Source organism: Nycticebus coucang, chromosome 1 (genome assembly GCF_027406575.1).
Source record: "Nycticebus coucang isolate mNycCou1 chromosome 1, mNycCou1.pri, whole genome shotgun sequence".
NCBI classification, from domain to species: Eukaryota; Metazoa; Chordata; class Mammalia; order Primates; family Lorisidae; genus Nycticebus; species Nycticebus coucang.
The window spans coordinates 78,019,102-78,043,321 of record NC_069780.1 but is presented as its reverse complement, the minus strand read 5'-3'; the positions used below and the strand labels follow the sequence as shown (position 1 = coordinate 78,043,321).

At 44.0% G+C, this 24,220-nt stretch overlaps 1 protein-coding gene across 2 annotated transcripts in view; it reads left to right on the top strand.

The window, feature by feature from the left end:
• Window positions 1-24,220, top strand: part of GATB (glutamyl-tRNA amidotransferase subunit B) — an 80,963-nt gene that overhangs the window by 16,992 nt on the left and 39,751 nt on the right. Inside the window, exons 3-5 of one of the 2 annotated variants that reach the window (XM_053582856.1) lie at window positions 14,275-14,388; window positions 16,738-16,936; window positions 17,371-17,493. In XM_053582856.1, the coding sequence (XP_053438831.1) occupies window positions 14,275-14,388; window positions 16,738-16,936; window positions 17,371-17,493 (436 nt within the window). The remainder of the gene's footprint in view (window positions 1-14,274; window positions 14,389-16,737; window positions 16,937-17,370; window positions 17,494-24,220) is intronic. The other variant, XM_053582862.1, reaches the window with a different exon arrangement.

Here is a 24,220-nt window from a genome sequence, read left to right as displayed (position 1 = left end):
ATGACACAAACCAATGTGGTAAAATTGAGGGGAGCAGCCGGCTCTAGCCGGAGGAAGCAGTGAGGAAATGCAGGCTCATTTTCCTCTCCACCACAGCCTGGGGAACCTGGTCTCCTCCCCAGGAGATCCTCCTCCCAGGTCCACAGAGCATCTCTCAGAAACTCTGCGCTCCTGGTAGCATGTTCCTTCCCTAGAGACTCCTGACCAAAAATCCTCCCGGGTGTTTGGAAAGGGATTTTCGCTCACTTCCACATCCCTTTATCAGTTGGTTTTCCTCAAAAAATATGCATTTAATGAAATATACAACACAATAATAAGCCCTGTATAGAGGAGCTAGTGCTGTACTTAGAACCTTTACCTGGTCAAATTGAATTTTATACGCTGCCACACCAAAACATCTGTGATACAGAAGCAGCACCTTATCCAAGGCTTTACCTTCTGTGGTTTCAGTTACACACAGTACCTACTGTACAGTAAGATATTTTGAGAGAGGCCATATTCACATAACTTTTATTACAGTACATTGTTTTAATTATTCTATTTTATGAGTGGTTATTGTTACTCTCTTTGTAGAATTTATAAGTTAAACTTTATCATGGGTATGTGTGTACAGGGAGAAACAGGGTTTGATGCTATCCACGGTTTCAGGCATCCACCAGGAGTCTTGGAACACATCCTGCGTGGATAAGGGGGGGAATGTGGAGAATATCAAATAGAAACATGTTACCCAAGATACCTATGAGTACAAAAGCTCAGGGGCCTTTTGGTGATATAAATATGTAGTAGTTAAAAAAAAAAAGAAAACCTAATAGTGTTCTGTGGCACTGCTTTTGTCTCTGCCATGTAGGTAGTTCCTACAGGCTTTGTTCCGGTGATTTATATTAGGAGCCTGTAATAAAAATGCAGCCTGAAATCGTGCAGCTGGGTAGCATTCATTTTTCTTCCATGTTGGTTCTAAAGCTTAAAGAATCACAGAAAACCTGGAAAAACACTTTTCCTCACAAGAAATGCATGTCTGGCCAGGGCGCCTGCCCTTTGGGGTTCTTTCTGCTTCTTGGCATCATTGGCATTGTTGTGGGGATTTCTAGAGGGGTTTTATGAGTATAGCTGTGCGTGGCATAATGACATTTTGGTAACAGCGGACCTCAGATACAATGATGGTCCCATAACATTCTAATGGAGTTGAAAAATTCCCATAGCCTTTTGACATCATGGCCATCGTGTTGTCAGAACACAACACGTTACCTTTTCTATGTTTAGATGTGTTCATATACGCAAATACCTGCTGCGTGTACCAGCTGCCTACAGTGTTCAGTATGGTAACCTGCTGTACAGGTGTGCAGCATTACAGCATTCACATAACGATCCGATTGTCTTGTGATGCATTACTCAGAATATACACGTATGCCTGTCATTAAGCAATGCCTGACTATACTAGAAAAGAGTTTCAAAGGGGGTATTGTGCGGTTTTAGGGAGTCAAGACAAATAATAACTCTCTTCTCTTGAATCAGAACCAATTGAAAAATCAGCGTAGAAGTCAGACAGATGGAAATGAACATACCAGCTTGATTACTGATAATATCAAGTTAAAAAATACAACTTGATATGTAGCCAAATGACTTTTAGTACTTTCTGCCTACATTGAACTCAGCTCTCCAAAACTGTTGGCTTTCTACTTATAGGAGAAGAACCTACTTCTGCAGAAAGCTCATCATATGGCCAGAGTCGACCAGACTGTCTCATCTCTGGAGACATGCTGATCAGAAAGAACTCAGGGAGGCTTCGTGCTGATGAGTTATACTGGAAGCTTATAGCAGAAATGCTCAGCCAAAAGGGGCCAACCCACGTATACTTGGTTCCCAAAGTCACTTGTCAGAAAAGCCATTCCTCTTTGGAGGGTAAGAGTATGGAGCAGAAAGCAAAGTCCTGCCATGTGGGGACGTGGGGGCAGGGGAACGGATGTTGCCTGAATTCTGCCCTCGAAAGCATGAAGCCAGATTGATGTCATGTCTGGAAGTAGGTTTGAGACATTCTCTGATTGGGTCCTGCAGAATTCTTTGTCTACACCACAATTATGTGCCCTTGTCATCTACTTGGTCTTTTTTATATGTGTTTTCAGCTTCTCGTTTAATATTGAAGGGGGGAGGGGGAGACTTGGCTGTCTTCTACACTGTAGCATCTTGGAGAATTTTTTTCCTTAGCTTTCTTTAAAATCTTGGATAAGTTAGGAAGTCACTTTGCCATTGGCATCCCAAGATGACAAGTGTAGGCTTGGTGATTCTGGCATAGATTGGTTGTTAGGCCGGGCCCCTCTAAAGAGCATCCTGTTCCTTGTGGCAGAGGGTTCTTGCTAGTGACCCTTTGTGTCTCCCAGCCTTCCATCACGGGCTGCATCACTGTAATAAGGACTGGAGCTGGGGCAGGGAGAATAAGTGGGAATCAAAATACAGTAGTGTTCCCAGGAGACTTAAAATACCCTATTCTAAATTTTGATTCATGAATCTCCTTTCACAAGTTTAGAAGCAAGAAGCATAATCAATCAGGGGTCTTTGTCACGCTCTGCAGCTTTCATAGGAGATGCAGATAGGCAGTAATATGTGAATGTCAATAGCATTTTGAATTTCCAGGGTATTTTTTTCTCTTTTTTTTTTTTTCATTAAATCATAGCTGTGTACATCAATATGATCATGGGGCACCATACACTTGGTTCATAGACCATTTGACACATTTTCATCACATTAGTTGACATAGCCTTCCTGGCATTTTCTTAGTTACTTTGCTAAGACATTTACATTCCACATTTACCAAGCCTCACATATAGCCTTGTAAGATGCACCACAGGTGTGATCCTTTCAACGCTCCTCCCTCTACCCACCTCCCACCTCCCTCCCCTCCCTTTCCCCCAAGAATTTCCAGGGTATTTGCCAACTCACAGGCCACCCTGGTGAGCAAGGCCAGGAGCTCCAACCCCGGTTGATAGGAAAGGAAACTGACGGCCTTTTTGACCTCCCAGGGAGGTCAGGAACCCAGCTAAAATTAGAAGTGAGAATTGCCTCATTCCCATTCTTAGCATAAAGCACCAGACTAAGTTCCCTTCTGCAACATTTGCTAATTATTCATTTCTAACCAAACATAGCAGGAGATTTTTCTTTTATAGCTGGTTGTAAACATTTAAGATGCCTGTAGTCACTCATAACCTTTGTTTACTTAGCTAGCTAGCTGTCTTATTTACCTCATTTCCTGTTCTCTTCCATTTTTACATCTATGCAGAGACGTTAATGTATATGAAAGCACTTCCTAAACTCTCAAATGGCATGTACATTTTACTGGTATTATAATAGTACTGAGATTTTTAACTCTGAACAGATACAACGCAGGTAATTCCATTTCATAGGGGCCAACAGAGGTGGGCTGGAGAGGGATGGTGCATGCTTACGTAACACTTTCCTGAAATGGCTTAAGATGGCATGCATTCACAACAGCATGAGTGACAATTAGTATGAAGTTTTCAGTCATAGATGTCTTTCAGAGAAGCATGGATTGAGAAATGTACGTGTACATTACATAGTGAGGCAACGTATAGAAAGCATTAATAGAAAATAAGATACACGTACAAGTTTGAGGGAATCTAAAAGTATTTTCAACCAGAAAGTATATAATTGGGGAAAATTAATTTCCTACCAGATAAAAGAAGAATTTTTCTTTCAGATCTGTGGTTATACAACGCACACACACAGGGTGTCTATTTGCAGGATTACCTACTTCTCTGTAGATACTGAAGGATTCTCCGTCAACAGATTTGGCTTGCACCATACTACATTACATACACAATAGCTCTAATATGTCACATAACTTAATTGAATCTGTGACATAGGAAAGTTTAGACAAACTTAATATATAGGATGTTTTCTTTCTACAACCGATTTTCATCACCAGTAAATGCAAGCTTCCGGCTCAGGTGTGGTTTGCAGTTTGCACCAGCTTCTATAGCTCTTGTCTCCTGTAGCACTCCACCCCCACCCTGTCTCTTTGTACTTCATATACTCCTTGAGTTTTGTGTGGGAGGCAACATTTCACCCGGGTGGGAGAGTTACCTAACCTTTCCCCCTCCCTTGTATGTTTTATTTAAAAAAAATTAAAACTCATAGAATAACTGAAAAAATAGTACAAGAATATCCATCCTGCACCTAGATTATTTTTTCCCCTTTGGATGAGCTTTTGAGAGCGGGTTGTAGGCAGCATGGCACTTCATCTCCAAATATTTCAGCATCTCCCAAGCACAGAAACATTGTCTTACGGGATCACAGTGTAAGTACCACACTCAGGAAAGCTAACATTGAGACGGTACTGTTACCTAAGACACAGTTCGCATTCATGTTTCCACAGTTGTCTCAGTATCATGATCCTTTTTTTTTTTTTTTGAGACAGAGTCTCACTTTGTTGCCCTCGGTAGAGTGCCTTCTTCGCTTTTTCTTTCTTTCCCTTCCTCTCCTTCCTCTCTTTTCCTTCCTTTCTTCCCTTTTTCTTCCTTTCTTCCCTTTGTTTTCCTTTCTTTCATGACATTTACATTTTTGAAATGTCCAGGCCACTTATTTTATGTTATTATCTACTCTTGAAGCAAACATAATGAAGGAAATAGGGGATTTGTACTATGAGAATGCGGCTTTTTTTCTTTCTTTTTCCTTTTACCTTCCATGATTTCATGGCTTACCAGGAAGCCTCTAACAAGATGCTATCTTCCTATTGGATGCATCATATTAAAGATAGCTTTTTCTTTCTAAAAATCTTTGTCCTGAAAGACTGTTCCAAAGACTCATTTCTCAGGACATTTGTGGGACACAGAAGATGCCCTTTTGGCAGAATGGCATGTGCCTCTAGGAATTTGTTTCCGATATTCACAGGCCTTGTTCCAGCCCGTCCTAAATCCATACCAATAGCAAACACCTAGCTGCGTTTCTTACATAGAGTTTGGTTGGTTCAAGCCAGTTGTTTTGTTTCCCAGCAATAGTCAGATCTTTCAATTTAATACTAATTTTTCACATAGGGAAGAAAGTATATCTCACTCTGATAATTAGAGCTTTTCAGTCTCAAAATTACTGTTTTTTATTATGCTGATTACTCTTGAGGTTTCAGTTATGTGAAATACTTTGTCCTTCCATCAAATCCCTCCAAATGTAGAGTCTCTCAAGTAAATTTTAGGACAGGTCATAAAAAATTTGGCAGTTTCAGTATGGGAGCCAATCTCAAATGAATGGGTTTATATGTTTTAGCCTTTTCAATATAGTTTTTCCCCAGAATGTGACATTGTTTGAAAGCCCTTTTAATATTAATATACTTTTAAATTTTTTATATTTTTTTAGTTATAAGAGAAAAACAAATATTCAGACTTGAAGTAGGGACAGTCTTTCTCCATTAAAGATCCTGACCACATCCTAAAATTTCATTCAAAAAGAACTGAGAGAAGATACCCAGAAAAATATAAGGTCAAAGAGAACAGAGGTCTCCTCAAGGAGACAAGGATACACCTCTCAGCTGTTAGGAATTTGTAGAAACTTAACTTCCTGGGACCTGGAGGCTGATGCTTGCTTCTGTGAAAGCCCCTGGTACTATAAAAGCTGGAGCCTGCTTCTCAGCTTGATTCAAACTGACCAATGAGAAGGGGACCAATGGGCTGGAACTTTTTGACTGGGTATAAAAAGAAGACTGAGCTAGTCAGGGAGCACAGCCATTTGAATTCTTCTGGGCCATTGCTCCGCTGGCTGAAATAAACTGTTTGGATGCTCTCCCTCTCCACTGGGCCTGTCTTCCCGCAACAGAACAATGTTACCTTGAGTGTTTGGTTTTGTCTTTTCAGTTGATTACCACGTCCACTCTATGGCTTTATGCATCCCTTCTCTATCAGCTCTCTTGAGTTTTAAAAGTAGCCAGTCTCTTAGGAGACAGGAAGTCACAAGTATGTGGCAGGCGATAGTAAGATGGCGTAATAATTGGTTCAGTTAACTGGTTTATAACTTCAGCTTGATAGAAGCTAGTTACTTTCACTTGGAAATAGTAGCTTTTTCCAGCTGCAGGCAGGCATACAATGTTATCCAAGAAAATTTTGCCTCACTACCAAACAGAGAAAATAAAGTCATATAAGCTTCCTGAGACATTAAGAAATACGATCTCTGTTCCACTGGAGATAACACAGTAATTACCGCAAAAGGTGTTGCTTATCATTTAAGGCAGAAATAGTATGTTGACATAATATGTAACTTCAGCATCTGTTGTGCCTTACCATAGATTATAAATCCAGACTAATGGATCTATGGAGCAGTTTAGCCCCTTTCTCATTAGATTCCATTGCCTCCTAGAAAAGTTTAGATAGGAAAGATTCCACTGAGCTGGGCACTTTGCATTTAATAGCACCTCCACTCTGAAACTTGTGTTACTGAATGTCTACCACCTGTGGAGTTTTTTCTTATTGAATTCACAGCACAATCCTGTAAAATAACTAGTCTTTGTTTAACAGTTCCTTATCAGAGAAGAGAACAGAGGCCTAGAGAGGTTAGGTAATTTATACAAGGTCACACAGCCAATGGTGTTCCCACGCCTGTGAGATGCAGATGCAGGTCTCTCTGACTCATGTTTGCGCTAGTTGGTCAATTAGTAAAAATCTTCTTAGAGGTCAAGTTAATCACTAGTGAGTAACTATAGATTCAGATGCTAGATTCAAATTTGTAACTCTAGGGAATGTTGTGGTCGGACCCTGCATGGAGTCTTGCCTTTTACTGGCTGCCAATTGCTCTCTAACCACCCTGTCTACCCGGCTGACTTCGAGACTCCACAATAAATGCCATAGTGGTTGGGCCATTGGCCCCCAATCCCAAAGTGAAATCCAAGCCAACCAGGCTGGGCCGTGGGAGAACTCTTTAGGTTAGAGGTGCACCTAGGGCTGTCCTGTTCCTAACCCCAGAGGTAATGCTCATATCTTAGTAATCCAGTGGTCCATGGAAAAGTATTGCTGCAGTGCCAAAAGCTGGTGTAAGTTGCCCAGCTTATAGCGGCCACCCCAGCTTGCCAGGTAGGCAGAAGTGGGAGGAAGATGGAATACTAGAGGACAAAAGTGGGGCTCAGACACTTTAGACCCAGTAGATACTCTGCCCTGCCCTTAACCACTTCTGGGGAATGGAATTTCACAGAGAGCCAAGAACAGAAAGGCATATTGGAGTTAAGGACAGATGGACCTGCCAGACTGCACCTCTCTTCTTTGGAACAGGAGTTGCTTTCTATGTAATAGATGTTTGATTCCAATCTTCCCTTATGAAAAGGGGATTTAAACCAAAGAGGGAATGCAGAATTCACTTTCTCCTGTTCCCTACTTAGGCAGTGTCCATATTTAAGCATAAAGAGCATATATGTGGGTCTATCCAAATAAATACTTAATATCTGTATAAAATGAGTGCCTTTCAATATAAAATTCCACTTAAAAAAAACTATCTTAACTGACTGGCCAGTTGCAACAAGCTTAATTATTATACCACAAGAGGTTTGTATTGGTTTAGGGTGATAATAAAAGGGGCTGAATGGTGGGAAGGTGTGTGGGGTGAGGAAACAGGGAACCCTTACCACCCCCTCCCCCATGAAAACTTATCTGTGTGATAATTTTTGTTTTGAATGCAAATCAGAGGGAGTTCATGCTTAGAGACTAATTTATGGTTAGCAGTAAGATAAAAGCCCATTTTACTGCCTTCTTTTTACTTAATAAATCTTAATTACTTTCTCTCCATAAATTTAAGCATTTACCATGCTATGTCCTAATTATCAGATTTGTCATATATAGTATCAGTTTCACAGAGTAAGTGCCATTTGGGTTTTTTGGAAAACATGACCTAGTCTTTGTTTTAAGCATCCACAGGAATTGCCAGCTGGATTTCCAGTGAAGACACCAGTCTTGCCGTGTGGCCTCGTTTTTTATGGAAGTACAGATGCTCTGTGCTGGCTTCCGGTGTTATAGCTTTGGGAACTCACCGTTTGAGGGCAGAGTAGGAAGGGGAGAGAAATGGTGTGAAACGCAGACACTTGGGAAGATACTCATTTGTATTCCTTTGAAGTACACCACAAGATATTTCCCAGTACAGATCCCAGAGACTGGTTTTGGTGCATAGATTTATTTATAATTAGTAGAATTTCCCATAAAAGTGCTGAAATCCCAGTGAATACTTTATGGACTTAAGTATGTTATGTAATCTTCTTTAGTCTGTTAATTTGCATAGCAAATCCTTTCATAGTATTTAATGTAGATTCTAGAGTTCACTTCAACCCAGGTTGAGTTATCACAAATGTTCCTTATAAATTAGTAGCATTTCATAATCCTCAGTGCCCAGCGTGTGGAAAAGGAGTTTCTAAAATTTTCAGTCTCATGTGGATTGGACAGGAGTGAGAGTGGTATTGTTTTATCGATTAGCTATTTATCAAAAGGCGAAGTGACAGTGGTAAACACAAGAAGGTATGCGTCTGTGGCACCGGCCCTGCACTGAGGTCCCAGCGCCCTCAGTCCCTGGCTGCTGGCTGGAGCACTGATGAGAGATGGGAGGTGGGAGGAGAGGAGCCACAGGTACTTCTCAGACAGGAGGTGGGAGGAGAGGAGCCACAGGGTACTTCTCGGATGGGGAGGTGGAAGGAGAGGAGCCACAGGGTACTTCTCAGATGGGGAGGTGGGAGGGGAGGAGCCACAGGGTACTTCTCAGATGGGGAGGTGGGAGGAGAGGAGCCACAGGGTACTTCTCCTCTCTGCCTCCAGCGACATCTCTGCCAGTGGCTGGATCTCACCCAGGACCCCAGCTTCTAGGATCTGTGTCTAGGATCCTTGTTTCAGCGTCCTCTGAAGGCTCACACCGGCTCCAGGCACACTGCCTCTGCCCTGTCCCTCCAGCCCTGCGACAGGAGCGGCTGCTTGCCATTGAAAGTCTCCTGAGTCGCCTCCCTGTGCCCACTTTGACGTCTCTGTGTTAAATTTGTTCTATTTGACCTACATACCAAGATCAGTTTCCTTTTCTTGACCGATACATTTTTTTTTAGAACAGTTTTGCTTTTATTTCATAGCTTATAGTCTTTTGGATGTTGATAGAGAAAATGTTAAATTATTCATTTTCTTCGTTAATGTTTAATCAGCTTGGTATTATATTTAGGTGACAGGCAAAGAAGAATAAGACAGAATGACTTGCTTGCCCTCCAGGAGCTCAGTCTAAGAGGGGAGACAGTACCTTCCCTGTGCGTGACAGGAAGCCCAGAGAAAGGAACACTTAGACCAGGGTAGTGGAGGAAAAACTTCACAGAAGAGGTGACATCTGAGAGCCTTGCCAGATGCCGAGATCTTACTCAGGCAGGGCGGGGGAAGGACACCAGAAACTGCAGTTTGTACAAAAGTTTGGCTAGGGGTGGGGAAGAAGGGGAAACTGGCAGGATAGTTGGGTGAGGTCACAAAGGGCACGAGACCCCTACCAGGCACTTGGACTTTATCCTATTTGGGATGGGGAGCAGTGAAGAAGGATTTTGAGCAGAGGAATTCCATGAAAAGATTTATCTGCTGGAAAGATCACTCTTGAAGGGTTGTGGAGGAGAGACCAGAGGGGAGGCTGCAAATGGGAGGCAGAGAAGCCTGCTGGCCAGGGGGTTAGTTGCAGGAGGCTTGGGTGAAGGAGGTGGTGTTTGAGTGGAGGCCTGAATTAATCCAGAGGATATGGGGAGGAAGGAAAAGAAATTAAGATATGTTAAGGGACTAGAATGTATACAACATGGAGTTTTTTTAATGTTTTGGGAGTTGTCATTAAATGATAGTCTGTTGTACTTAGGGATCAGGGAATGCTTATTTGGCTAAATAAATTTCAAAACTTGAAGACTGTTTCTCAAGTTGAGGTCCCAGTGACTCCTTGCAGGCCTCATGTACACTTGTGGGTTGTTCATGCTGCTTCATACACTGGAGGGACTTTAGACCCCGAGCAAGCTGTAGTTGTAGCACTGCTACTCCTGCTTTACAAATAACCAAACAAGCGACTCTTTTTAAAAACCACTCACTACTTCCCACCTCACCAGCCCTATGATCCTTTTCCTGGCAGTGATCTGCCTAGACTTCTATTAGACATGAGGTTTGTTGGCCATCCACTGTGTATTTATCTCATCCTTTAACTTCTACTTATCACAACTTTCTTGTCTTCTGATTAAACATAAGCATTAGAAGCAGAGCAAGATGGTGGGCTAGAAACATCTCCTCAGCATCCACTTGCCATGAGACCAGAGAGAAAGGACTCCAGCCACCTCTGGCTGGTTTGTCCTGCTCAGAAACATAAGAATTAGCTTCTTATTTGATAAATCATTCTTGGGATGATGGATTGTGTCTGAGAGTTTCAGAAGTCTAACAATAACATCCTCTGCTGATTGAGACGACCTGGAGGCCCACCCATTACCAAGCCTTCCACGTGCCAGAGATGGGGTCCTGAGTGCTTCACAAAGTTAAAAGCACACAGTGCTTGTCCTCTGGGAGCTCAGCATCTGGAAGCAAACCTGTAGAGATAGAAACTGGCGAGAAGACCTTAGAGCCAGTATCTACCTTCAATTATTAATGTCTGTAGTTGGATTTGGGTTGAGGTGCTGCTCTAGAGTTTTGGCCTGGTGTTAGTAGTTTTGGCCTGGAGTTAGCACTGGCCGGGCATGGTGGCTCACACCTGTAATCTAGCACTCTGGGAAGCCAAGACAGGCAGATAGCTTGATTTCAAGAGTTTGAGAGCAGCCTGAGCAAGATCAAAACCCATCTCTACTGAAAACAGAAAGAAAAAAAAAAAAAGAGAGAGAGAGAGCACTAGCTAACACTAACATACTTCATTCTTTGAAGAGAGGTAGAGTGTGGTGGTTGAAAGCCTGGTTCTGGGGTCTGATTTCCTGGCTCTGCCACTTACACATGCCATTTTGTCCAAATTGCTTCATCTCTGTGCTTCCCTTCATTATTGGGGAATGAGGATCTTAATAGTGTCTACCCTAGGATTGCCGAGGGGATTGAAAGACAAGTGTACGTGACATGCTTAGTACACCTCCTGACGCGGTGCCAGTGCACAATAAATACTCACTGTGGACCTTTCCAGAAACCAAGAGGAAGCCTCAGCTAAGAAAGGCATGCTGTGTGGGTACCAGGGATTGTTGCTTTGCTTCCACTTGAGAGCTGTTACAGTTAACCCAGAGATCCTTTGTGGTCACTTAAATTTTTAGTTATAAAGAAAAGTCTGGGACGTGCCTTCCTTAGGACAAGTTATTCTTTTGAGTTTTCAATGTACCTCTTTGATCACATCACACATGATCAGTTGTCACTTCAGCACACTTCCAGAGACAAGTCTGAAGGCCAGCATATGGCAGGTCACTCCGTACAGGAGTCCCAGGCATCGTGGCCTCTCTGAAACCTTCCCCTGGTGCCCGACATCTCCCTCATCCTTTGAGTTTAGCACACATTAACTAAGCAGAACAGACAGCTCCCATCCTCAAGAAATTTACAGCCTCATGGGAGTATATGTGGACAAATCCAGTCCACTATCATACAAGCCCCAATGCCAGGGAAGGTCAGAAAAGGTATCCAAAAAGGACAGTAAGGAAGGCTTCACAGGGGGTGATGTCTCATTAAGGAACAGGGATAGTCAGCAGATCAGCATGTTTGTGCTAGATCACAGATGGGTGGGGATGTGGTAGGAGATGAAACTGATGTAGGTAGGCGCTAGATCCTGTAAGAGCTTGGCCTTTATCATGGGAACATTGGGGGCCATTGTGGGACTTTGGGCAACAGAATGTCAGAAGATTCGCATTTTTGCAGAATCACCTAGTATGGAAGACAAACTTGGAAGGGACATTAGAGATGCTGGCAGGTTCATGTGACCAAAGCAGATTCGTTGAGGACAGAGACAGAGTAGGCTCTATCCCTAAGTTTAGTAGATTATAGACATTGAAGAAATGTTTTGGAAGGGAGACACAGCCCCAGATGAATTTTCCAATTCTGCACCCTATCCTGAGAACATGCTGACCTGGCCCTCCATCTTTCACAAGCAGCTTGACTAAGATCCTAATAAATTCCTTTTCCTTGGCATTCTTTTAACTGGCACTCTGTGTTTACTAGCCCCTCTGTGCAACTGTGGGGTGTGATGATTGATGCTTATAATTCTGACCCTGAAGTACTCCATGCCTTCTAAATCATAAAAAAAAGATTAAAGTATTTAGTATCGCAGCGATGTTTGTGGGTTTTACTGCATTCTTACCCTCTCGAAAGTGACAGTTCATTGAGTGCCTGTGCGCTGTGTGCACAGGGAGAGTTGTGGTCACCTGCAGCCCTTTACACCCTCACAATGCCGTGCAGGGAAGGTGTGCTCGAAAATAGATGAGCAAAATAACCTGGGTTCTCTTCATGCCTGGGGGAAGCAGGTTGGCTCCAAAGATGCAGAATGGACAAAGTGAGAGCAAAAGTGGTGTTTAGGAAAGCAGAGGGAGTGACAAAGCAGAACCATGCATACAGGGCATCGGGCAGTTGACAAGTGAGCCAAGGCTGCAGCCCAACCCCCACAGGAGCAAAGCTCAGGGCTGGGACTGCCTCTGCCCAAATCATCAGGCTTGGATCTGGCAGGATTCTCCACCAGCTATATTTGTATTGCAGTAACAACTGTTCAGTAAGATGCCAAACATTAGCAAGTGAAAACATAAATAATTAGAGCATCCTGTTCCCCACGCACAGCTTTTCTTGAAAACCTTTATTGCTGCAGAACTGACAACATTATTAGGCTCAGAATGAAGAAGTCTGAATAGAAGCTGAGATGGCTTCATGTTGTCAGCTGGGTTCAGAAACAGAGGGATGTGATGATGTCTATAGAAGGGAGGCCTGTTTGGGTTTTCTTTGTGGGGGGGGAGGTTGTATATCTCAGTAAGTAAAGGTGTCTTTTATGTTTTTTCATACAAATTTGTTCTTGAAATCTGTGTGTTTGGTCGGCACTCATCATCCCCGCCCAGAGAGCTAGTCCCTGAACCACAAAGGTCCTCTTTGCCACCCTCTTGGCAAGGACCCCTGTGGGCTATGTAGCTACCTTTACACTTGCCAACTCCATGAATTTGGGCATGTCCTTTAGTCTTTCTGAGCCTCAGTGTTTTGTTTTGGTTTTTAATCTGACATTTTGGAATAATTTAAATTCTTTCTTTACAGGATTGCTATGATGCTGAAATACAATGGTGGGTGTGAAAATGCTTAACTAGAACCCCTAGTATACTAAATACTAGATACACCAAAGAACATCACAGATATTCGAATTAAATATAGAAAGATATTTCATCAGCAAACATATCTTCCTTCGAACCCTGAAGTGAAATGAACTGTGGCATTCCTATTGTCGGGCAGGGGTTCCTAGCTATGACTATCCACTCAGGACGGTGGATATTGAATCCCTGTTTCAGACCTGGGGAAACTGAGGTTCATAGTCACATGTATAACAGAAGTGGGGTTTGGGCCTGACTTAAGACCTTACACTTTCTCCTGTATTGCGCGATCTCCAGGTATCTGTGTAGTTCAAACCCCCAATGTCCTCACAAGCTGTGCACGTCCTCTGGGGCTGAGAAGTTTGTTCCCCATTCTGGGTCCTTCACTCCTGAAAGAGAGGCAGGGTGGGGTCCAGAAAGTGCTGAAGGTCTGAGTGCTCCTGGGGAGAGCAGCAGCATAGGGCAGGCCAGCGTGGGGGGCAGGCACGCAGTCTGGGGCTGCACTGTGGGGAGCTGGCCAGGCATGGACTGAAAACCAAGAGACGGCTGTGCCACACATCCTAGGCCTTGAGGAAGTGACTGCAGCCCTGTTATCTTCAGAAGTCCCTTCTTTTTCTGTCAAGAAGAAGTAGCCCCTCCTCAGAACCCCCCCTCGGGAATCAGTGCCAGTCCCTGGTGCTGTTTCCAGGGAGAGCGATCAGGTTTATTCTACGGAGTCATTCATCTAAGCTTTTCTGGAACTCTTCCTGTTAACTTTGATGCCAGGCATTAGAGGAGAGGGTCCCCTGCATGGCAGTTCATTAAGTGCCCAGTGGGACCCACTGCTGCATGCATTTTCTTTTTATGGCGTGTCCTTGATTCACAGACAGTCAGCATGTGAACTGGAGCTGCCCACCCAGAAAACCAGAGCTAATGCCTGATGGAGGGCACGCTGAATATTCAGTGAGGATGTCAGCGTGTGGGAGAAGTATCTGTTCAGCCTGTGGTTCTGAGAGGAACTGTGTGTCATGTTCCCATAGGTCCTCAACAGGAGGTGTGTAGAAGCGGCCGTGATGACAGGCCTGGCTCTGAACTGCCACATAAACAAGAAGTCCTTGTTTGACAGGAAGCACTACTTCTACGCAGACCTCCCTGTGAGTATGCTTTGTGACCCAGCCCTGGTAAGTTGTCAGAGCTGGGCCGGCCCTGCTGTGGAGGTTGCAGGCGAAGGAGAGGGGCTGTGCCTCTGGTGGTTCCCATCCCGCTCTGTCCATCTCAGCAGGGCGCTGTGCCCCGCCTGCCAGAGGCAGGCGCCCCCCCACATTCACCAGATTGGAAGCAAGTGTCCTGATTGCTGACTCCTTACTCAGCCTCATGTTCTGGTGGCTTGCTCATAATTGCACGGGGAGTAGAAGCCAGTGTTCTCTGGCTCAACCCAGCCGTGGTGGTATTTGGTGCTAATTGCCTGTTAGCACAAAAGCTAGCTCTGTGGCTGAAGTGACAGCGGATGCATACTGTAGCTCTCTGTGGGCATAGTGAGAGGGTCTCACTTTCAAGTTGAAGTTCCCGTAATAGGGCTATCTCTGCTGGAGACATTTCTGTCATCTCACAAGGAGCAAGTAAGTGGACAATAGTAAGCAGAAACATGAACCAGGAACCTGGGCCAACAGCCGTAATTGGCTGAGCAACGAACTCAATATTTGCCTACTTTTTTCTTAAAATTAAAAAGTTGTTTTCTTCAAGTCATGCCAGTGTGAATGAGAGCCAATTTTTCATACTACTGAGCCGGAACGAAACTGAAATGTTGAATGGGTTTCCCAAAATAATTTTGCATTTGATCTGAGCCTCTAATAGTAAGTCTGACTCTCCTTTGGATTTAGAAAAGCAGCAGTGAGAATATTGTTTCACTTCGTTCTCCTTGGACGAAGATTGGGGTAAGCTGATTTTCAGAGGGCGAGGCAGGAGGAAAACGTAAAGACGCATACACAGCCGGAGCCAGATTTCTCCACTTGCTTTCTGCTTCCCCTTCTGGCTACCAGCCTTTCAGCAAGGCTACTGCTTGGTAGGGTCGGAAGACTTACCTGCATTTCTTCATCTTTTGAAAGTGACGCTTGGGTTAAGGCAAGCGACTTAGCAATGTGTGACTAAAATGAGATGATTTGTTAATCTCTGGCTTTCTGTTCTTTCTGACCCAGATAGTTCAGATAATTGAGAGTTGGTATCACCAAATAATTGCATGAGAAATACCAAAGTATTTGTTGTTAGTCTGAAATTCAGATTTAGCTGGGCATCCTGTATTTTATCTGGTAGCCCAACCCAGTTTAGTTTTACAAACTGAGACTTCCTGTCTCTGCCTAGGAAATGAGTTAGCCTTGTGCTAAAGTTGGTCCCCAAAGCACTGACATCTCCTGGGAAGGAGAAATATGAATTCTCAGTCCCACTGCCCTCTGTCCCCGCCCCAGACCTACTGAATCAGAAACCCTTGAGTTAGATATAGCTGGGCTATATTTTGACAGGCGGACTGGTATTTCCAGTGTAGCTAAAGTTTAAAGACTGCTATTTGGCCTAGTGGCTGGGAACAGATTCTGGAGTCAGAGCAAGTGAGTTCAAATGCTGACATTAATGCTTGCTAGCTCTGTGTGTGGCTTGGGACAAGGCTCTGAACCCCCCTGTGCCTAGTAGCACCTTCACAGTTTGTTGTGGGATCACTGGGTGTGACACTGAGAACAGCATCTGGGACTCAGCAGGTGCTGCAGACACCTTAGTTGACACTCTTCTCTCTGCTTCTACTCAACGACTTGTCGTGTCTTCGGTGGTGTTGACGAATGTGTTACGTTTGAACTTAAATCCTTCTTTCCACTTGGAAGGTGAGGAAGCCTTTGCAAGATCCAGCAGTATTCAAGTACTGTGTGCTTTCCCATTAGCTGAGTGTGAGGGTCACAGGAGTTTCTGGCTAAAAGAGGCAGAGAAGTTGGGTCAGGGAGGGCAGCTGGCATGACTGGTTCACTTAAAGAGCAGAAATAAAACAGATTCAAATATACTGGCAACTGCTGGTTGGCTGTGTGTAGATGGCACAGTGCTTAGCCAGCAGGTTCCTGATCAGGAGGGTCTGCAAGGAGCCCAGTAATGAGACACAGGGTTTGGGCAAATGAGCTAAATGGAAACAATAAATTCTTCTCTTAGGGGCCCCTGACAGGGAGATTATTGTTATTCCCCAAACTAGCACTTGGGTAAGGGCAATGGGGTTCGTAGGGTTTGCTACATTGTACTTGGAAGTGATGGCTCCGGGAGGGCGAGGGCCCGCCCCCAGAGCAGGAGCAGCCAGGGTGCACTACAGCTGCCGGGCGGCAACATGGGAACTGATCATTCTTCTCCTTTTCCTTTTATATTTTTTATTTGGTTTGTAAATGAGCCTGTAGTAGTGTGACATTAAAAGAAATAGGAAACTGGATCCCCACTTTCATTCATGGAATAGTAAGTGTGTAACCCGTGTTTGTTTGCAGGCAGGCTACCAGATTACCCAGCACAGACTCCCGATTGCTGTGAATGGCAGCCTGGCGTACAGCAGCTGTACAGGGAAGAAGCGGAGTCAGATGACCACCAGGACGGTCAGGGTCAAGCAGATCCAGCTGGAGCAGGACAGTGGCAAGAGCCTCCATGATGACCTGCGCTCTCAGACGCTCATTGATTTGAATCGGGCGGGTAGGCTCAGAGTGTTTTCATTATGTCACCTTCCACCCGCTCAGTTCTTGGGTTTAGGCATCTTTATTCCCCCTAGAGTTTTCCCAAACTAAGTGAGAAAGCAGGCACTGGAGCCTGACAGATGGAAATCGGAATATCAGCACTGGCTTTGGCATAGCTGCTAGTGAGCATGGCTTGAACTGTGATTACTGTTGGGCTCGTGAGTATTGCACCCCTAAAATTAGACAAACTTACCCACCCAGTCCCAGATAACTTAGGCAGACATTAAAAGAAATGAACCAAAGCTGAAAAGTGAGAGGAAATAGAGAAATAATTGAAAGGCTAGAACCACTTTGAGTCCTTCCACCATGCAGGGCTTTCCTGAGACTTCAGCCCAGTTTGTCTGCGGGTGTGACTGGAGCTCCAGGCGGGCTGACTCTGCTTCTCTCTGGTAGGAATTGGCCTTCTGGAATTGGTCCTGGAGCCCGACATGTCCTGTGGAGAAGAGGCAGCAACAGCTGTCAGGGAGCTGCAGCTCATCCTCCAAGCCCTGGGCACCAGCCACGCAGGCATGGCAGGTAGAGAGCACAGGAGCAGGGCCCTTCTCCGCCTCTCCCTCTCTGGCACCTGGCGTGCTCTGACTTCAGTTTTGTTTTCTGATATCAGTTATATTGATGTTGTTTATACCCCCTCCAGCCTTTTTGCACTCCTGTTTGTTTTCCTTAGAATTTTTCTTGGATTCTTTTTTGAGCCCCAAACCAAATGTAAACACACAACAACAGTGCAGGGACACTGAGGCCATAATGAAATAACGGGTTTGAACAGTTCCGTCCTTCTCAGCAAGAAGATGCCGTGCTTATTGGGAATGATCTTAGCTTGTGAGTTCTGTACGCATATAGGAGCTCTTAGCTGCTAGTTGCTGCTTTTCTTTTTGGTTGTTTCTTTCCCTTCTTTTGTAGAATTTTCATCCATGTATAGCCATTTCCTATCAACTGTAAGCCAAGATTATAAATACATGAAACTTTGAGATAAAATCTTAAATTCGGTAGAAATATAGTAGGAAACTAAACCAGAAGAAATAGTTGGACCCCAGGAGTCAAACCAACTATACATATTAAGTGTCTGTAAACTGTGCAGATCACAAGTGCCAGTCAAGTGCAGTTTCTTCTTGGCTCTGCTCTCTTGACTCTGGCCTGGTGCTGCTTTGCCCTCCCTTAAGTCCCTGAAAGCTGGTCTCTCCCCATGGTTTTCCCCTATTTTCTGTTCCAGGGACTTTAAAAAAAATTTTGCCACCCTTAGAGCATTCCCTGATGGAGGGGGACAGAATTCAGGTTCTAAATATATAATTGTATTTTTCCCTGGCACAGAACAGTAATCATAGTGGGTACCTGGGAAATGACATCAGTGGTGATGTTCATCTCCCTGCTATTTTATAATATTATTTGCCAACCTTAGCGTGTCACATAATATAATTGCATGGTACAGAGGGACTTCTGGATCCATAATGCCACATTTGTCACATAAGATGTTTTACAAGCAACAAATTGTAATGGTAACATCAGAGCCCTGGTACAAGCTGATTCTGAAGACAGAATTTATTTGCTCTCTGCTTTCAGCTAAAAACTGGCAAAGCACAGCCACATGAGTTTGAGTGGCACAAGGTTAGCTGCCTACAAGTCTGCTTTATAGAGATGCCTCTCTGTTTAAGAGAACTCTCCAGTTTAGATTTATTGCTCATGCTGGTTCTTTCTCTCTCTTTTTTTTTTTTTAACCCACAGAACATAAATGAAATATGAGCAGGTTGGATGGTTATCCATTTATGTTCCAAGTGTTGATTCTCTATTGCTTTAAGAAAGTTTTTATTATCCCATTCTTCTTTAAAATAACTGTGATTCTTACCAACCCTATGGGATAATAAATAAGGCCACCTGTTAGCTGAGAAATACGCCCATCTGGGCCTTTGCCAAGAGATAAACCATAATGGCAAGAACTCATCAGTCAGTGACAGCTGAGAGCGTTCATTAAATCTCATTTGTTGTGACATTTTTTTTGTTTCTTTTAAATATAAATGCAACAGCTTTGCTTCCAGCAAAGCAGCCGGGTGGCTTTGGTTGTTCTAAAGTGCTGTGGAGAGCTCAGGTCTGCCTCAAGTCTCCAGGGGGCCAGCTTCTTGGTGCTGGTGGCGTTTTATCAGCCCCATCTCCTTTGCCCATTCTTCTGTCCCATCCCCATAGGAGCACTGCATTGGCATCAGAGCCTGCACAGCCCGGGAGCTAAAGGCCACCCTGAAGAGGTAGCACGGAGCACTAGGGGACACCCAGGGTGCTTCTGGAACGAGGCCTAAATTGTTCTGGGCTGTGATTCAGTGAGTTCCTGATAGTTTTGCTAATGAGCACAGACCAGCCCAACCGGGTTCCAAGTCATTTCCTTCTCAGTGGACAGCGTTTTGCCACCGTTTTGCCTCCTCTTTGAGGAGATCCTCAAAGCAGTTTGTCGAGCTAAATGTTCGGACATAGACATAATAAACGTTTCAGCACTAATAATACCTGCCAGATGGAACATTTCACTGCCAGTTCACTAAGCATTTTCAAATTAATTTAGTGTCTCATTTAAACTTTCTGACACATTTCTAAGAAATAGGTGGTATTATGCCTGTCTGCAAATGAGGAAATTGAAGCTATGTCAGGTTATTTACCCAAGGGTCACAAGAAGTGACAGAGCTGAGATGGCTGGGATTTGGATCCAGGTGTGTCCAGTTCAGATGCCTTTAAGCACAGCATCATACCACTTCCTAGGGGTAGCCACAGAGCTCCACTTAGGCAGCCTGGCAGGGCGTGGGTGCCGAGGGCTCTGGAGTCCCAGGCCTGGGTCGGAATCCTGTCTTGTCACTTCTAGCTCTAGGAGCCTAGGCGAGTTCATTTGATTTCTCTGAACCTCACTGTCCACACTTAGAAAAGCAAGTCTCCAAATATTAATAATTGTGTAAAAGAGAAAAGAAGAAACCAAGAGGAAAAGAAGTCATCAGGTGGGCAGCTGTGTGAGAGGAATGACTTCAGGAGGAAATCTGGAATTCCATTTTGGATGTGTTAAGTTTAAAATGCCTCAGGATTGTCTTCGTCATTAAACTGTATCACGGGGTGAATGTAATAATGTGTGTAAGACTTAGCACAGGGCCTGGCAAATAGCCCCTGCTGGGCAGATGTTACGTGCCTTCATTAACTATAAGAAGCAGTAGTAGTTTTATGGAATCACCCCTCATCTGGATGAGTCAGCTTTGTGAAATTCGTGCAATAAAATTTGGTCACATTATTTTTTAAGCCAAACCTTGTTATTTAAGTTTTGGAGAAGATTCAACAGCAGAACAAGACAGCTCAATAGACCTTCCCGCCATATCCTCAGGACCCTGCTGTTTGCAGAAACGGTTTTCTGTCCTGATGTTGTATTACTGTTGTGTGAATGTGTCTTAGAGAAAAATGCGTAACTGCACTATATCGCTGTGCTCAGCGGTGTAGTTTTTAGTTTTGCCGTTACAAATCTCTACTTCTAGGAGGCAGAAATTGAGTTGATAACATTCTCATGATGTGCGAATGAAGGCTCTCCCTCAGTGGTACAGAATGCGCTGAAGTAAACCTAACTGGTAAAGCTTTTGTGCACTTGAGGCAATTTAACTCAATTTGTTTAAAAGGTATTTTGTCTTCACTGGAAGGCAGATCTTTTGTTAATGTTTGATACTGCGTTTGAATCCAGGCTAGTGAACTCTCTTTCAACACCGCAGGACATTAAATGATTCTTCTCCGATATTTATGTAGTACGGTCTTCTCTGGGAGAGACCGAGATCCATGCTTTTATTCCTTTTCCAAATTAGAATTCTAAATTGTGAAAGATGGTCTCCTTTTCAAACCCAGGTGAGGTCCAATTCATGTTCCCTGAGTTCAAAGAAAGTTGTCTCCCAAGTATTAGATTTGGTGGAGCAGAGCTCAGGGTACTTTAGAAGGTTTCCTTTGAGCTTAATGGGCCTTTCAAGTGATTCCAGCTGTAGATTAGTCCTGTTCAGACAGAATTTTAGAACTTACGAGGAACCTACTGTGGGATAGAAACCCATCTGCTTTCTTGTTTTGGAAAATACCAGTTTGAGCATTTGTTATGCAGTAAGGTTTAATTTACTGAACAGTTACTGCGTACCAACCAGACCTCAAGGTTCTAGGTTCTAAAAAAGACATTGTCCCTGCCATGTAGAGCTTATATTCATGAGGCAGACATTCACATTAACAAATAAAATAATTATAGTGACAAGTACTTCAAGGAATAAGTGAGGTACCTTAACACAGAATAACACTAGAAGGTGATGATTCTGTTTTTAAGGCTCCTCCAAGTCGGCGATGTCTAGTTAAAACCTGAAGAATGAGTCATGGCATAGGCAGCTTGGGGTGGTGGGGAGGGTTTCCAGGAAGCTGCCGAGGGCCAGGTCCTGAGATGAGGAAGGAGAATATGAGGTCAGTGAAGTGACACAAGGCCACTGTGGGAAGCTTAGGCAGCAGTAATGTCAGATGACACTGGAAAGGTAGGCAAGGGGTAGATTACAGCTAATAGCAAAAAGTTTAGATTTCAATCCAAGTGCAGTGGGAAATCAGTGAAAGCTTTTTCGTAAGGGAATGATGTAGTCTGATTAATGTCTTAGAAAACCACTGTGCCAGATCTGTGGGAAGTGGGTTTCAGAAGGAAACTGTAGAAGCCAGGGAGCTAGTGAAGAGCTTTTGCAGTAGCTGAGGTGGGAGATGGTGCTGTTTTGGACCGTGCTGGTGGCAGTGAAGATGGGAGATGCAAGATGGTTTTTAGAAATAACAGGATTGTATTTTTTTTTTTTAATTTGGGTTTTTATTTTTTTAAACTTTATTCAAATTAATATGAGGGTACAATTTTTAGGTTACATTGTTCTCACTTAAATAACCGGATTTTAGAAGTAACAGGCTGGTATAGGATGGAAGAGACAGGAAGAAGTGCACATGGCTTCTGGGAAGTTTGAGAAGCTATGTTGGTGTTATTTACAAACTGGAAGATAAGGACAAGATTATCTTTGAGAAGGGCAAATCAGGATTCAGTTTTGGAAAGTGAGATGCCTGTGAGGCCTCCAGGCAAAGGTGTCAAGTAGATATTGGAGGTGTAAGTGTGGAGCTCACAGAGGTGTGGACAGAGGAGGGAGATTTAAGGATCATGAGCATGTAGGTGGTGTTTAAAATCAGATACCCCTGCATACAGAGTATGAGCAAGAAGGAGGCCCTTGGATGGGAAAGATGGCCCGAACAGGTGAAATGGAAATAGTGTCCAGGGAGGTAGGTGGAAAACCAAGAAAGCAAAAGGCCACAGAAACTGAGATAGGGAGACATTTCAAGAAGGCAGGATTAGAGGCCAAGAGGGGAGGATCACTTGGGGCCAGGAGTTTAAGACCAGCCTAGGCAACTTAGTGATATCTTGTCTCTATAAAAAATTTTCCTAAAATTAACCAGGTGTGATGGTGGACACCTGTAGTCCCAGCTATTGTGGGTGGGGTTGCTGAGGCTGAGCTCAAGAGTTCATGGTTACAGCAAGTTATGATTGAACCACCACACCTAGCATGGGTGACTAAGCAAGACCCTGCCTGTGAAAAAAATGAAAATCAGAAAGAAGGAAGGATTAGTTGATATGTCACATGCTGTTTGAGGTATCCAGTAAAGTGATGACAAATATGTCCCATGTCCCTTGGATCTGGCGGCCAGGAGGTTGTTGGTGATTCTGACAGGGCATTTTCAGAAAGGTGGAATAGAAGCCAGGCTGAGGTAAGTTTAGGAATAAAATGAGAGGTGAGACAGTGGAGCTGGTGTGTGCAAACCAAACTTGAGAAATTGTTGGAAAGGAAACCAGAGAACCTATAGCAAAATGACTGGTGGATTGAGAATTGGGTTCAAGTTAATAGGTTTTGGGATTTCCATTTCTTTTTCAAAATTGCATGTGTATAGATCAGAGGGAATGGTGGGAAAGAGATTAATGCCTGGGGTGGGGGAGAGGGGATAACTGAAGGAGCGATATCCCCAACAAGGCAAGAGGCCCAGTCCTCAGGGGCTCTCCACTCTGGTTTAAAGAGAACAACAGACTAGGGCCGCGGACTAAATTGGGGAGTCTAGGTTGTGTACCTCCTGGCAGTGCAGAGGACCCACCCGTGGAGGCTAGCGTAAAAATGAAGGTTTCGGGAGAAGGTAATAACAAACCTTAAAGGAGGGGCAGGGAGTTTTGTACAGAAAGCTGCCACATGCTTGAGTAAGCAACAGGAACGATGAAAAGTGTATTGTAGCAAGATAAAAGTCACAGCCATGTTGTGGGTGACTGGACGAGAGGTGATGCCATGGTGAGCCAGGCTGTAACTTAGGCCTGCAGTTCAGAGAGCTGGGGTGAAGGCAGCAGCACTGGAAATGGAAAGGAAGTGACAGATAAGAGGGAAAGATGGAGGGAAGATCTGATAGACTGCGATTGTCAGTCTGTATTTAAGGGGCAAAGAGAACAGAGAAGTGGAAGGTGACTTCAAGAGTATGATGGTATCAGGAATAGTTGGAAGTTCTTGAGCTTCAGTAAAGTACAGCTTGTCCAAAAGGCGATTAAAAATAAGCGGCTACAGAATTGTTGTAAAAATGTCAAGAAGTCAGTGATAGAGATACCGCCAGAGTATTTTTTGAGCTGAAAGGCACATTTTTCCTGCCTGAGTGCTGCGTGGAGCTGTGCAGGGCGTGAGAGGAGCGTCTAGAAGTTAGTGCTGGTTTGAGCCCCGCAACTTAGCACTGGGAGGGCGACAGAGAACCAGTCCCAAAGGTCTCCTTTCCTTGGCATAGAATGTATTTGCACTATTTTATTATTTTAATACACTATTGCTGTGAAATCTTGGAAAATGAATTTATTCAACCCATCAAGACTCAGGTTTGGCAGATAACCTTTTTTTTTTTTGAGACAGAGGTTTATTTTGTCGCCCTTAGTAGAGTGCTATGGTATCATAGCTCACAGCAACCTCAAATTCTCGGGTTTAATTAGCAATTCTCTTGCCTCAGCCTCCCAGATAGCTGGGACTACAGGCACCTGCCATAAGGCCTGGCTATTTTAAAGACAAGGTCTTATTCTCCAGCTATTTTTAGAGATGGGATCTCGCTCTGGCTCAGGCTGGTCTCGAACTCGTGAGTGTAGGCAATCCACCCACCTCCGCTTCCCAAAGTGCTAGGATTACAGGCATGAGCCACAGCGCCCAGCCGGCAGATTACTTTTTAATTTAAAAACTTAACTAGGAAA